The following is a 15,184-nucleotide window of genomic DNA, read 5'->3' as shown; positions in this document are numbered from 1 at the left end:
GAGACACACTGAACTCACATCAGCCAGCTGGTTCATCATGAGATCCTGGATTTGATGTTATTACTATTACATCCATGGGGGTGCAGTGTTTCTCCACAGATCTTAATGTGTGTTTTTTAACCCTATTTGGGAAAACAATGCAGCATTTAAATCACAAATATCTTGTCTTGACAACAACAAATAATGTATTTGTTTTATTAATGACTTGATATATCTGGACTCACAACAATGTAAAATATAAGTCCTGAAGTCACATCAAAATTTAACACAGAAAGATTTACTAAAGAAAATTGTTTATTTTCTTGTTCTTGGGAATGAGAAAGTTAACAGTCTGTCATAAGGAGGCAGTATATCTTTAAAGGGGCATTTATACTCAGCCAGTGGTGTGTAGTGATGATGGTGGTGGTTATAATGTCAAGAGGAGGAAACATTATGACACCACCCACGTACATGTTTATTTGCAGATGGGAGGTTTTTGCAAAGAGGAGGTTGGAAATATCAGTATATCTGCTGATACACTGCTAATCATAGCAACAGTAAAATTATTACCAAACAAAAGACAACATGATCATCCTTTTCCTACAAATTACTTTTAATATTATTCTGGTTTCAGGTAATGTATCAAAATTTTTATATTATACAGTGCTGCTGTTTTATCTTTATTGAACCTTGTTGCATTACTGGATTTACCAGTGTTTATTCTTATATGGTGTGTTGTTTTTGTTGATGCTTTTTCTACAGGTTCCTCTCTCAGTGACCAAGTCTACCAGACTCCAGCTCACATGTACAGCAAACCCGGAGAAATAGCCAATATCAGTTGTTCACACAGTATTCAGGACTATACCCAAATCCTCTGGTACAAACAATCAATGAATAAACTGCTGCAGTTCCTGGGATACATGAATGTAAACAATGGATATCCTGAAGAAGGAGTCAATGTGAAGATAAATGGGAGAGCAGATAAAGGCCAGACCTGCACATTAACAATTAAAGAACTCAACCTGAACAGCAGTGCAGTTTACTTCTGTGCTGCTAGTTTCCACAGTGCTACATATCACTGCTTCTCAGTACAAAAACCTCATCACCACAGTTTTTTTTTATCTCTGTATTACAGCTCACAGCCTCTTTGCACCTGTATTAACTCGTTCTAACCACTGTTGGTCTCCTCTCACAAAGATCAGATATTATAACGGGAGGTTCTGTATGTGAAGCCTCCTGTTATAAAGAGCAGCTTCAGACATTCAGGGCTACATCTCATTTCAACAGCATCACTTTGATGTCTTAAATTCTCACCACATATATCAGATCCACCTGCTTGTATGTTTACATTCAAAATGATGATGACAATATTTCAGGATTTAAAAATATTAAATTTATTGTTCACATAAATAATCATTAGAGGCAGGACTGTCTCATCATATTAATTCATAATACATTACCAGAAGTTTCTAAACAACCAAGTCTACATTTTAGACATGTCCTCTAGTTTACTTTGTAATATTTAGACCAACAATAATTGAGAAACACAAAAATACTTATTCTATATCTGTATATACACAGTTTAACTCTTCTTCATATGTGATTGTGACTGTTTTTAAATTTGTGGTTTAATACTATAATTGTAAGTTCAAGTATTATTCACTGTAAAAGCTGTTATGTACAAAGAAAAAACAAACATGCATTATTTCATCCGTTAAGGGCCACAGCTAAATAAAATAAACTCTGTAAAATTCAAACAGGACTTAAAAACTACTGGTTAAATACAAAATTTTACAAATACTCTGTTGTGTACAAACGTTTGCAGGGATTACTACAGGTCTTTGCTGTTTTGCTTCCTTTCACAGGGTGGCAGTATATCTTCATTGAGCCTGTGGTGTGTGGTGGTAGCTGACATGATGGTTTTAATGTTTAGAGGTGGAGAATGCACTACGACACCACCCACTTTAAAGAAGTTGTGTTTGTTTTCCTGATAAGAGGGTTTAGTCAGTAAAGGAGGTGGAAAGTATCAGCATACCAGCATAAAGTGTGACGAAAACACAAACTGGTGTTAAATTTGGTCAGAACACAACATGATCCTTTTCTTCTGCATCACCTTTAACGTTATTCTGGTTTCAGGTACAGAAGTCTTTTAAGACATTTCTTCTTTAAAAAGGTGGATTTATATTTATTTAGCAAACAATCAGCTATTCCAGTTACAGGCTATAGACTCCACATATTCTCTGGTTATCATGTTCAATTCCTGTCCTGTGTTCTCTCAATTTCCTATTTCATAGTATTCATCCTCATTTAATGTGATTGTGTATTATTGATGCTTTTCGAACAGGTTCCTCTCTCAGTGACCAAGTCTACCAGACTCCAGCTCACATGTACAGCAAACCTGGAGAACAAGCCAAAATCAACTGTTCACACAGTATTGACAACTACAACCGGATTTACTGGTACAAACAATTAAACAAACAGCTACAGTTCCTGGGATATGTGTATTTAAACAAAGGATATCCAGAGTCTGATGTGGATGTGACAATGTCAGGTGGTGCAGATAAAGGCCAGACCTGCACATTAACAATTGAAGGACTGAGCCTGAACAGCAGTGCAGTTTACTTCTGTGCTGCTAGTTTTCACAGTGCTACATATCACTGCTCCTCAGAGCAAAAACCTCCTCATCACAGTTTTTCATCTCTGTATTACAGCTCACAGCCTCTTTGCACCTGTGTTCCTTTCTATCATAAGGAGGCAGTATATCTTTAATGGGACCTTTATACTCAGCCAGTGGTGTGTAGTGGTGATGGTGGTGTTTTTTTTTGAATACGCAGACTAATTAAGTAGGCAACAACCAGTCCAGTGTCCCCCTAGTGCAGTGGTTCTCAAAGTGGGGTCTGGGGACCCCCAGGGGTCCTTGACAGAGTTCCTAGGTGTCCTCAGTAAAAAGGGGAATAATTTATTTTCAACTATAATTCGATCCATAAGTAACATAATGACAGAATCTATGACTATTTTGTTCATGGGTTTCATATACTTTCTGTACCAAAACACCTAAAAGCAAAATTCTTGTCAAATGGGGATCTGTGGTCTAATTTGTGTCAGTTTAGGAGTCCTTGGTGTGAAAAAGTTAGAGAACCACTGCCCTAGTGCTATTTAAGGTGTTTTCTTTACTAATACTGGTAAATACAGGGGTAAAGGAGGTGATATTTTAAATTATGAACTATGAAACACAAAAGTGCTTAGTTTTTTATTATAAAACTCCTTCATATGCTAATACATCTGTAATGTCTACGATCCAGATGGATTGGGCATTTTAATAACAAGAATATTGCATTTAACAGCAGATTGTTATTCACATTTATAGTTTTTAACTTTAATGTTAAGTTTAAGCATTAATTGTAGTGACAACATGGGACAAAATTCATACTCACTGCCAAACTTTCAACAAACTAACATCTTCTATTGCATTATTAAACAAAAGGTTGCATTTGCTAGTTAAATCTTTTACAAATGGGCTGTTGTGTATAAAAGTTTGAGGGATTATTACAAGTCTTTGTTTTCATGTTTCCTTTGCTGTGGTGACAGTATAACCAGTAGAATGTACTGGTAGATGAAATGACGGTTTTCAGGTTTTCATGTTTTACTGGGGAGAATGTACGATAGCCCCACCCACCTTAAAAAAGTTGTTTGTCTTTCTGATAACTGAGAAATAATCAGCATACCAGCATAGACTGTGATGAGAACACAGTAGCCATCACTAGACTGATCTCACATTTGGTCTGAATACATGATGATCATTTTCTTGTGCATAATCTTTGATGTTATTCTGGTTTCAGGTAAAGAATGATCTTCAGAAATGTCAGTTTACAGTTATTTTGCAAAAAGTCTGTTTGCTGAAGCTATTTTAGTTTTATGCAATATGTAATATTTGGGATTACAGAAATTGAAAATTAGCCAATAAGATTGAAGAAAAGGAAAGTTTTACTCTCCAAATTCATTTCACAAGTTATCGTCTTAAAGGCCTGTACGGTGCTCTCATTTTTCCATTTGTTAGCACTTGTCTTCACTCTCTGTGACTGTATATTGTTTTGTGTTATTTGTTGATATTTTTTCTACAGGTTCCTCACTCAGCGACAAAGTCTACCAGACTCCAGCTGACATGTACAATAAACCTGGACAACAAGCCAAAATCAACTGTTCACACAGTATTGAGAACTATAATCAAATCCTCTGGTATAAGCAATTACAGAACAGAAATCTACAGTTCCTGGGATACATGTCTTCAACCCTCGGCACGCCTGAAGATGGAGTGAATGTGAAGATAGAAGGGAGTGCCAATAAAGAAAAGACCTGCACATTAACAATTGAAGGACTGAGCCTGAACAGCAGTGCAGTTTACTTCTGTGCTGCTAGTTTCCACAGTGCTACATATCACTGCTTCTCAGTACAAAAACCTCCCCATCACAGTTTTTCATCTCAGTATCACAGCTCACAGCCTCTTTGCACCTGTGTTCCTTCCTATCATAAGGAGGCAGTATATCTTTAATGGGACCTTTATACTCAGCCAGTGGTGTGTAGTGGTGATGGTGGTGGTTATAATGTCAAGAGGAGGAAACATTATGACATCACCCACGTACATGTTTATTTGAAGATGGAAGGTTTGTGCAAAGAGGAGGTTGGAAATAATCAGTAGAACTGCTGATACACTGCTAATCATAGCAACAGTAAAATTATTACCAAACAAAAGACAACATGATCATCCTTTTCCTACAAATTACTTTAAACATTATTCTGTTTTCAGGTAATGTCATCAAATCTTTTATATTATACAGTGCTGTTGTTTTATCTTTATTGAACTTTATTGAACTATACAACTCCAGTTGCATTACTGGATTCACCAGTGTTTATTCTTATATGGTGTGTTGTTTTTGTTGATGCCTTTTTCTACAGGTTCCTCTCTCAGTGACCAAGTCTACCAGACTCCAGCTCACATGTACAACAAAACAGGAGAAACTGCTAAAATCAGCTGTTCACACAGTTTTGGGAGCTATGACCGGATTCTCTGGTACAAACAATTCAAAAAACAGCTACAGTTCCTGGGATATATGAATTTTGACAAAGGAAATCCAGAGCCTGGTGTGGATGTGATGATGGAAGGGGGTGCCAGTAAAGACCAGAACTGCACATTAACAATTAAAGGACTCAACCTGAGCAGCAGTGCAGTTTACTTCTGTGCTGCTAGTTCCCACAGTGCTACAAAACGCTGCTCCTCAGTACAAAAACCTCCCATCACAGTTTTTTTCATCTCTGTATCACAGCTCACAGCCTCTTTGCACCTGTGTTCTTTCCTTTAATAAGCTGGCAAAATATCTTTAGTCAGATCTGTATCCTGAGCCAGTGGGGTGTAGTGGTAGTTAACATGATAGTTATCATTTTAGATGAGGATGGTGCTCAATGACACCGCCCATCTAATGATTTCATGTTGGTTTGCTGATGGGAGGGTTTACTCAAGAAGGAGGCTGGAAATAATCAGTTTCTGATACACTGAGGAAAACGTAATGATTCATTGCAACAGCAACTTGATCTTATTTTCTTTAATATAGCTGCTCAGGAAACACAAAATGATCATCTTATTCCTGAGCATTACTTTTAAAATTATTCTGGTTTAAGATAATGTCATGAAAATTCTTTCAAGAAATTTTAATGCAAGTTTTCAACTAAATCTGTTTAGCGGCCAGTATTATACCTTGCTGCCATTTTGACTGTGTTAATGCATTTTTTTTATATTTCATTTTAACTAACCAGTGTTTGTGATCATATTTTATTTTGTTGATCCTTTTTCAACAGGTTCCTCTCTCAGTGACCAAGTCTACCAGACTCCAGCTCACATGTACAACAAATAAGGAGACACCGCCAAAATCAGCTGTTCACACAGTATTCAGAGCTATAACCAGATCAACTGGTACGAGCAATTAAAGAACAAACAACTACAGTTCCTGGGATACACGGTCAAAACCAGTGCAAACCCAGAGACTGGAATGGGTGTGAAGATCGAGGGGAGTGCAGATAAAGACCAGACCTGCACATTAACAATGGAAGGACTGAACCTGAACAGCAGTGCAGTTTACTTCTGTGCTGCTAGTTTACACAGTGCTACATATCACTGCTCCTCAGTACAAAAACCTCCTCACATTTTTAATCTTTGTGTTACAGCTCACAGCCTCTTTGCACCTGGAATAAACCATTCTAACCAATGTTGGTCTATCTTGTGAATGAGATCAGTGATTTTAATGGGAGGTCCTTTCTGTGGGGCAACGCCTTTAACTTCCCACCTCCCTTTATAAAAAACAGCCTCAGTCATTCAGCATGTCTACTGTGGCTGGATCTCATATTAAGAAGATCACTATGATGACTCAAATTCTCATCACATTTATAGTCTCGTCTCCGTGGCTTCAAGGTGAAAAAAAACAGATTAACTGTATAAGAGATGTGTAGGTTTGATAGTTATTTATTATAATTATTTATTAACATGGAAACATGGGCTGATGATACATGCAGCCTCAAATTCTGACTACAAAACTGGGCTGTCTATCTTTCAGTATCAGTGGATTTTAGTAAAATATTTTTATGTTCACATGTATGCAATACAAAAAGTAAAACATTTTTCAAAGAATGAAAATTATATTGAATTTTGTATTTTCCCCATGCAGGTCAATGCCAGGATGTGAACCAATACCCTGAAATCAGCTGGAGTTATGTGTCCAAATCTGCAGAGATGAACTGTAGCCACAATAAAGACGCTGGTCATAACCAGATGTATTGGTACAAGCAGCGTCCAGGGGAGAGCATGACCCTCATTGTCTACATGGTTTTTGATGGGCAGCCAGACTATGGGAGGGCCCCTCAAAACAAATATGTAGCCATCAAAGATGACATAAAGACCGGGGCTCTCACTGTCAATGACTTGGAGGACAGCAGTGTGTATTTTTGTGCCGTCAGTAAACACAGTGATGTGATAAGTATGAGCAGCTGAACAAAAACTGCTTCACAATAAATTTGCTGATTTTTTTAAAATCCTGACTTTTATATCTGTCCTGTAGGTGGAGCTGGAGCTCCAGAAATACTCAACACATGTAACACTGTGAAACTTATGAAGCTGCTTTAGAGGGGAAGGTGTTAGGTGTCTTTAGTAACTCTTGTATAACTAAAGAGCTTAGAGTCACTCAGTGTTCACTGTTCATTCAGAAAACAAGTCAACATGCTCACATTATTCTTTTTTTCTTGGCTCCTTGGTAATCACTTTTACAATTCAGGAATACCTCTTCACCTATAGTTTCTACATTGTTCACTCATGTTTTCTTTCTTTAGGTGTTTGTCTGGCTGTTGAAGTCTACCAGAGTCCTTCAGCTCTACTCAGAAAACCTGGAGACAAAGTCCAGCTGGTCTGCAGTCATGAAAAAACTGACTACAGACTCATGCAGTGGTACCAGAAATCCCCTGGAGACCGAGCTCTGAAACGCATCGGACATGTGTATCAAAAGAGCATAGAGCACGAGGAGCCTTTCAGAGAACATTTTAATATCACTGGAGACATGAGTGGAGACACAGCAAAGAACAGTTCTCTGTTTATAACCAACCTAAAGACACCTGAGCACACTGCAGTGTACTACTGTGCAGCTAGCTATGCACACTGACTACAGATCCTCTCTGCTTCATACAAAAACTCTGAAACAACTTTTATCAACTATTATGCTTTTGAATGGGAACTTGAACAGACTCCTCCCAGCCAGCTGCGTTTCCTTTCAGGCTTTCATCTTTGCCAGCTAATGTACAGTGATGGCGTTTCATCACTTCCTTTTCCTTTTCAAACTTCAGTTAGCCCCAATAAGTCATCAGTTGGATTTCTGTTGCAAATGGTGACAGTGATATCTGATGTCAGATCCCAGAAACTTGAATCCATAAAACTCTAAAAGGCTTTTAAAAATGTTTTTTGTTGAGGATGTCAAAATGATCTGCTTTCTAGTCTTCTGTTGTCTGGCAGGTAATAACTTGAAGCATTACTTTCTTTGCATATGTCATTAGTGTAATTTATCATAAATCACAATGTAAATATTTTTGTTTTGTGTCCAGGTGGTTGTCTGGGTGTTCAGGTCCATCAGTCTCCCTCGGATCTCATCACAAAAACTGCTGACAAAGTGGAGATTTTCTGCAGTCATGATAAAACTGACTACAGAGTGATGCTCTGGTACCAGCGGTTACCTGGAGACACAGCTATGAAACTCATTGGATATTTGTACTTTAAAGATGTCACAATGGAAGAGACATATAAAGAACATTTCAATATAACTGGAGATTTGAGAGGAAATACAGCAAAGCATGGCTCTCTTTTAGTTCCAACATTTGGACAACAGCACAGTGCAGTGTACTACTGTGCAGCCAGAGAAGCACGCTGACATAAATCCCCTCTGAACTTTACAAAAACTCCACATAGTATTTTATCATTGGTGGTTTGGAGACGAGGAATAAACTGCTCCCAGACACCTGCTGTTGTGGTCGTATTTTGGTTTGATGTAATCATATCATCATTACAGTAACTAATGCAACTGTGTTTCTATTCCTATGTTGTTAGTTTATTCTACTTTAACCATTGCAGTACAGTAATAATTTCTGGTGAAATCTATAAAAAGACTAAATGTCTTATGTGGGAGACTCAGGGGAAAGGAGGAGCATAGATATCAGTTTTATATGAGACTAAATGAAGCCACTCCTCTCTACATTTCATTTGTTTATTCAGTTTAGTGAGAACTAACTAACAGAGATCCTGTCATAACTTAGATACTGTATTTCACCGCTGACTTTACAGTAATTCAGTGCTCCATGTGTTACATTTACTCACCAGGTAACAACTGCTTCATTGTGAAATAAGATGTACTGTATTTATTTTCACATCTTGAAATGAATAATCTGTAAACTCTGCTTATATCATGTTGTTCTCTGGTAGTTGTGGTCCATCAGTCTCCCTCTGCTCTCTCTGAGGCAGATCTCCTTTAAACTAATCAACTAAACACCATCCTTCATCATCTGTGGTCTTGAAAAGACCTTCATCAGTCATTTGAAGTCAAGCTCTCTGTCATGTGATTTCTACATCACTTCCTCCTCATGTCTCTTTTTGTTCCCAATTTCAGTCCAGTCATATGTCCAGAGTAGTCTTTTCATAGCCTTCATCATCATCATCATTATTGTATCCTTTTTAAACAGAGAATTTAATCTGCATGGGACAGAGAGCTAAAATGATTCTTTTTCTCTGAGAGTAAATTATCCTCAAATGAACTTTGTGGTTTGACTGATTTGTTGACAACTTATCATCCTTCATTCTCTCCACTTCACTTCCCTTTCCTTCCTTAGACACATCAACACATTGTTGTTAAAATAATCGTCATCCCAGTTTTATGAATTAAACAACCAAAAAAACCTTTGTTTCTCAAAGCCAAAGTCTTTAATGCTTTAAGTAATTTGGGTGTATGGCTTCTCTAGAATTTCACTCTCCACAGGAATATCTCTCAATAAAAGTTAAGATTTTCAACAGTTTCTAGCTGATCAGTTCAGGCAAACCAATGAGTCAAATTAACCTTCAAACACAGCATCAAAATTTTCAACACTATTAAAGGCACATGGATTTCAAGTTGTGATAGAAGAGAAATGCCATCCTTCATATTTTGGTACAGAAGCACCATCAAGTCAGCAGACTATTTCTGTGCAGCAAACTTTTATAGTACACCATGATAGAAAAGCCTCAATATGTCATATGTATGTTAAAAACAGGTTCAATAAGAGGAAATGACAGAAAGAAACGACAGACAAGCTAAATGAAAGAAGGTACCAGTTAATGCTTTGATTTCTCTACATCACTTCCTGTCCCTCCTTCTGATCCACAAAGCACAGCAGAGATCCCTGCTGGTTTTTCACAGTCAACATGATGCCTCATCTCATCACGTACATCATCACTGTGTTCTGGATGAAAGGTATTGTACATTCATAAAGCCACTTTTTCTATTCAATTTGGAAATTAAAAAAAATCAAAAATCCTTGAGAAGTAGTGGAGGAATCAAAATGAAATATGTCCGTGTTCTTTCATTTAATATACTTCGTTTTTTTTCCAATAAATGAAATTGTGTAAATCAACTCCAAGCAGGCACAATTTTATAGGATTTCTACAGTATAACATTATACAATAGAGGATTTACATTGTTTCTTGATCTGTTTACAGGAGTTTACCTCAGTAAAGAAAAACAAGTTTTTCAGGAGCCAAGTGAACTGCTGAGGAAACCGAATGATGAAGTCAAACTGAGCTTCACACATGAAATCCAGAGCTATGACACTATTCTCTGGTATCAGCGCTCAGCAGGAGACACAGCTCTAAAGCTGATTGCCTACATGAATTATAAAAACCCCATAGTTGAGTCGCCATTTAACAGTCGCTTCAATGTGAGTGGAGATGGAGAGAAAACCGCTTATCTTCACATCCTGAACCTGAGACACCCTGAAGACAGCGGAGAATATTTTGGTGCAGCTCGTATGCACAGTAATAAAGACAGTGACTCCCTCGTACAAAAACCTCCATAATGATCCAGCAGATAACAGCACACCAAGAGGAAACCACTGACACCATGTGACACAAAAAGCACTGAAAGTAAGGCTTCATTATAACTCTTAGTTTACAAGTATGTTTGTTGCTTCCTTGGAGACAAAATAAATAAATAATCCCCTCAGATGAGTCACACAACAGCAACCTGCTCTGTACGAATCAGAATCAAAACTTTGTACAGCAGAGAGCAGTGATGACACACAGACAAGAACATAGTTGTAAGCTCCTCCTTCCTTATTAAAAATGTACTATTAAGGAAAATTTCACACCAATATATTTTCATTTCTGTTGAAGTCACAGTTAAGATCTGAGCCACCGCAGAGAACATTATGGATACATGAGGATTTTCTCTATCCAGTAATAAAAATGTTTCTTGTCACGTTGTTTTTTCTCTCTTTTCTCGCAGGTAAGAATTATAACATGATGTCGAACATTTCTCATGACACTAACAGGAACTTTGTTTACCTTCAGTTTTTCTTTTTATCCTCTAGACGCTGTGTTATCATCACTTTTCATCCAACAATCACCTGTAAATCTTCTGACAAAACCTAAACAAGAAGACGCCCGTCTTGATTGCTACCATGGAGACAACAATTATCCCTACATGCTTTGGTACCGTTACAAGTCAGCAGCAGGAGGCCAAAGGGCCATGGACCTGATTGGAACGCTTCATTATGAAACCCCAAATCTTGAAAAGAACTTTGAAGCACATTTCAACATAACAGGCCATTCAAAGAAAAAAGCCCACCTTGTAATCTCCAACATAAACCCAACAGACAGTGCAGAGTACTTCTGTGCAGCCAGTCAGCACAGTGATTCAACTCCTCTGGTTCCTTTACAAAAAGCTGGCAGCCAGCAAATGAAACATGCACCTGCATCAAACCTAAACTGCTAGACAGATAAATCTGTTTTCATGCAGCAGCATATTTCAGACGCTGCAGTTTTTCATCCTGCTAAGACAAACAAAAGGTACAAAAACAAATGTGTGAGACAAACTGTTCAGTAGACAAAAATGTGCATATGTCACATTTTTAAAATTCTTCTCAATTAAAAGGGGGGCATTGAGGGGAGTTTTCTTCAAATCGAGGCTCTTAAGAGAAGGAAAGATTGTAAAGCCCCTTGAGGCAAATTTGTGATTTGTGATATTAAGTTAAAGAAATAAAATTGACTTGACATAAGGCAAGCAACTAAGGACTATTTTCATTATTGATTCATCTGTCAATTTTTTTCTCAATTAATCAATGTTTGTTTAGTTTTGTCTATAAAATGTCAGAAAATGGTGAGAAACAGCGATTACTGTTTCCCAAAGCCCAATATGTAACTTAAAATGTCTTGTCCACAACCCAAAAATATTCAGTTTACTATCATAGTAAACACATCATCACATTTAATAAGCTGGAACCAGAGAATTTTGGCAGTTTTTCTAAAAAAAAAACAACAAAAAAAAACAACTGTTCAAAAGAACAACTCGTAAAGATTCATTTATTTATCAAAATAGTTGGCAGTTAATTTTCTGTTGATCAACTAATCGATTAATCAACAAATCATTGCAGCTCTACTCGACATCATGTATGCTACTAACGACTCCTGTAGACTTCCTTTTGTGTGTCCTCGTCTATTTAACTCTGACGCTGATCTGATGTCATTTCCTCCCAACAGATCTCAAGGGGCTCATTGTATTTTCATTCATTTCATTTCCTCTTCCCCAGTCAGAATGATTCCAGGCATCACCGCCTTGATTTTTTATACGCTCTGGGCTGCAGGTAAAGTTAATATCTATAAAGATAAAAACACACACAGACACAATGAAGAAAATATTTCTAGTGTCTAATCTACATTTTCATCTTTTGTTGCTCCGTAACAACACTTGTTTTAAAATCATTTGGAAAACATGTAAAGATTTAACTTATATTAAAGTGATTTAGTGTATATTTGTTTATCATGTTGGTAACAGCTTTTCTGTTTTCTGTATTTCAGGTGTTTCTCAGTCTGTGCTGATCACTCAGTGGCCCCACTACATCTCCAGTCTTCCCAGTGGCCAGGCAGAAATTCACTGCTACCAGAATAACACTGATTATCAATATCTGTACTGGTACAGACAGACAGAAAAAAGTTTTAAGTTAATAGTGGCTATAATAGCTGGCAGTTCAACCTTTGAAGATGAATTCAAATCTGGCTTTCAGGCAGAGACAAAGGAGAAGCAGTGGTCTCTGACAATAACAGGTGTTCAGAGGAAAGATGAGGCTGTTTATCTGTGTGCTGCCAGTCTACACAGTGCTGTAACAGACCTAAGTTCTGTGACAAAAACATACAGCTGAGATGATATCAGTGTCTTTTACTGCACATGTTGGGAGGCTGGGGGGCGGCTGTGGCTCAGGAGGTAGAGTGGGCCGTCCACTAATTGGAAGATCGGCGGTTCGATTCCCGGCTCCTCCAGTCCACATGTCGATGTGTCCTTGGGCAAGATACCTAACCCCAAATTGCTCCTGATGGCTGTGTCATCAGTGTGTGAACGTGTATGAATGATTAGATTTCCTCCGATGGGCAGGTTGGTACCCATTCAGCGTATGAATGTGTGTGAATGTGATTCATAGTATAAAAGTGCTTTAAGTGGTCGGAAGACTAGAAAGGCGCTATACAAGTACAGTCCATTTACCATGTTGAAGAGAGAAATATGCTCTCTAAAATTAAAATTTGTTTCACCACTTAAAAACAACTCATGTTTGTGTCTCCTTGACAAGTGGCCACCTACAGTTGTCCAAATTACTGTCCTGAGTCAACCGCTAGGTGGAGACACAGCACGTGGCATGCAGCTTTTATCAAGAGAATGCGGTGATGAATTAAACAACACAGACACAATGCCCTCCCTATTTACCCTGAGCCTTATTTTTCTCAGGGCTCTTTCTCACATCAATGCTTGACAATGTCTTCATCTGTGCACACATTTGCTTTTCTCTTCTCTTGTATCCTCATGCTCTGCATCAGTACCAGTTTTATCTAAATCTGCTTTCTCCACAGGTCAGGTGAACACTGTTACATTTCTGCAGTCTCTTCCCCAGATAGTGAAGGAGAGTAATGAGGTCCAGATTAACTGCAGTCATGATGACACAAGCCTTCTATTAATGCTCTGGTAGACAATCTGTCTATGACCCTCATAGCGTATGGATATGAAAACTCCCCAAACTATGAGGGTCAGTTTGAAGAACAATTGAAGCTAACAAGAAAAGACACGGTGAGAGGAACTCTGAACGTTCACAGAGCAAACCTGTCACACTTGGCTGTGTATTTCTATGCTGCCAATACACAGTGATGTGTTTAATGCCACTCCCTCACTAAACCCTGATCATTATTCTGTAAATGAGATGTGTGCATTTGCACAAGAGGCAGTGTCTCTCTTTATACAGACTCTCATTGGAGGAAGCTGCGTTTCTCCTGCAGCAGCACAAACTGTGAGGATGTCTGCAGCAATCATCATTTTTCTTCTCATCTTGCCTCAATGTAATAAAATTAGCTGCAAGAACAGAAATTTAATCGTATTGTTAATTTTGTACAATTATATTATTGAATAATTATATGAATAATTTTTGTACTATGGCTTCGTTATAACCACTTTTTAAATTTGTTTTTCCTACAGATCAAGCTAAGACTGTGACGTTTGATCCATCTCATCCAAGAATAGTCAATGAAACGGCCAGGGTGGAATTTAAATGCCATCATAATGATAATGGTCTATATGTAATGCTCTGGTACCAGCAAACAGGGAGCGGTCTGATGAATTTAATCGGTTACAGCAACTTTCCCGGTGATCCCAACTATGAGAAGCAGTTTCAAAATCAGTTCAAGATTACGAGAGACGACATCCAAACAGGAGCTCTGATCATTCAAAATGTGAATCGTTCAGACTCAGCTGTGTATTTCTGTGCTGCCAGTACACAGTGATGTGGTTTAATGTCACCACCTCACTAAAAACCCTGCTGTCTGTTTTCAAGTTCATGATCCTGAGAGGCAGGCTGGGGGTATTTGCCTGTTACTGGCCAAGAATCTGTTCACACATTTTCACAATTTACATAAGACTACTGTACAATACTGAAATAGGCCTACAGCTAAATAAAAAACAAACTAATCAAATATAAGCAAATTTAAATATAGAGCTATTAAACATCAGAAAGAACTTGACAAACTATCTACTGTATGTACAATTCAGAATGTTATCACATATTGTAAATGCAAGGTTTTGGTTCAGGCTGTGACAAGAATATCATGATAAATACTAAAGGAATATAATACTGTACATAGTATCAGTGACTAGTACTGTATGTACAGTATACAGTCTGCTTAAACTTAGAAATGACAAACTATATTATTTCATGGAATTGCACAGTATTTGTCAAACTACATCAGATAGTAAGAAGATATAGAATTACCCTGTTATATTTGTTCTGATCTAACATGGCAGATTTAATTATCCCTGAGTGTGACAGTGTGTGGAAATATACTGTTGTTGTGTCACCTCTCAGTATAATGCAATACAGCTCAACAGCACTACAAACTTCAGCC

The 15,184-nt window shown here is 37.7% G+C and overlaps 1 protein-coding gene and 1 gene segment (V, D, J or C); one reads left to right on the top strand and one right to left on the bottom strand.

Moving 5' to 3' along the window:
* Window positions 1–15,184, bottom strand: part of LOC121881008 — a 153,383-nt gene that overhangs the window by 29,720 nt on the left and 108,479 nt on the right. Inside the window, exon 4 of one of the 11 annotated variants that reach the window (XR_006091691.1) lies at window positions 7,804–7,886. The exons of 9 other annotated variants lie outside the window; for them this stretch is intronic. The gene's annotated coding sequence lies outside the window, so the exon portion shown is untranslated. Of the gene's footprint in view, window positions 1–7,803; window positions 7,887–12,126; window positions 12,404–15,184 lie in introns of those variants that run through there. One more of the 11 variants, XR_006091684.1, reaches the window with a different exon arrangement.
* On the top strand, window positions 7,037–7,676 carry LOC121881027. The segment is given in 2 exon segments: window positions 7,037–7,274; window positions 7,351–7,676. Coding segments are annotated over 2 exon segments (360 nt in total).

Source organism: Thunnus maccoyii, chromosome 16 (genome assembly GCF_910596095.1).
Source record: "Thunnus maccoyii chromosome 16, fThuMac1.1, whole genome shotgun sequence".
Lineage (NCBI taxonomy): Eukaryota > Metazoa > Chordata > Actinopteri > Scombriformes > Scombridae > Thunnus > Thunnus maccoyii.
The sequence above is the reverse complement of the archived record's forward strand: the minus strand, read 5'-3'. Positions and strand labels throughout refer to the sequence as shown.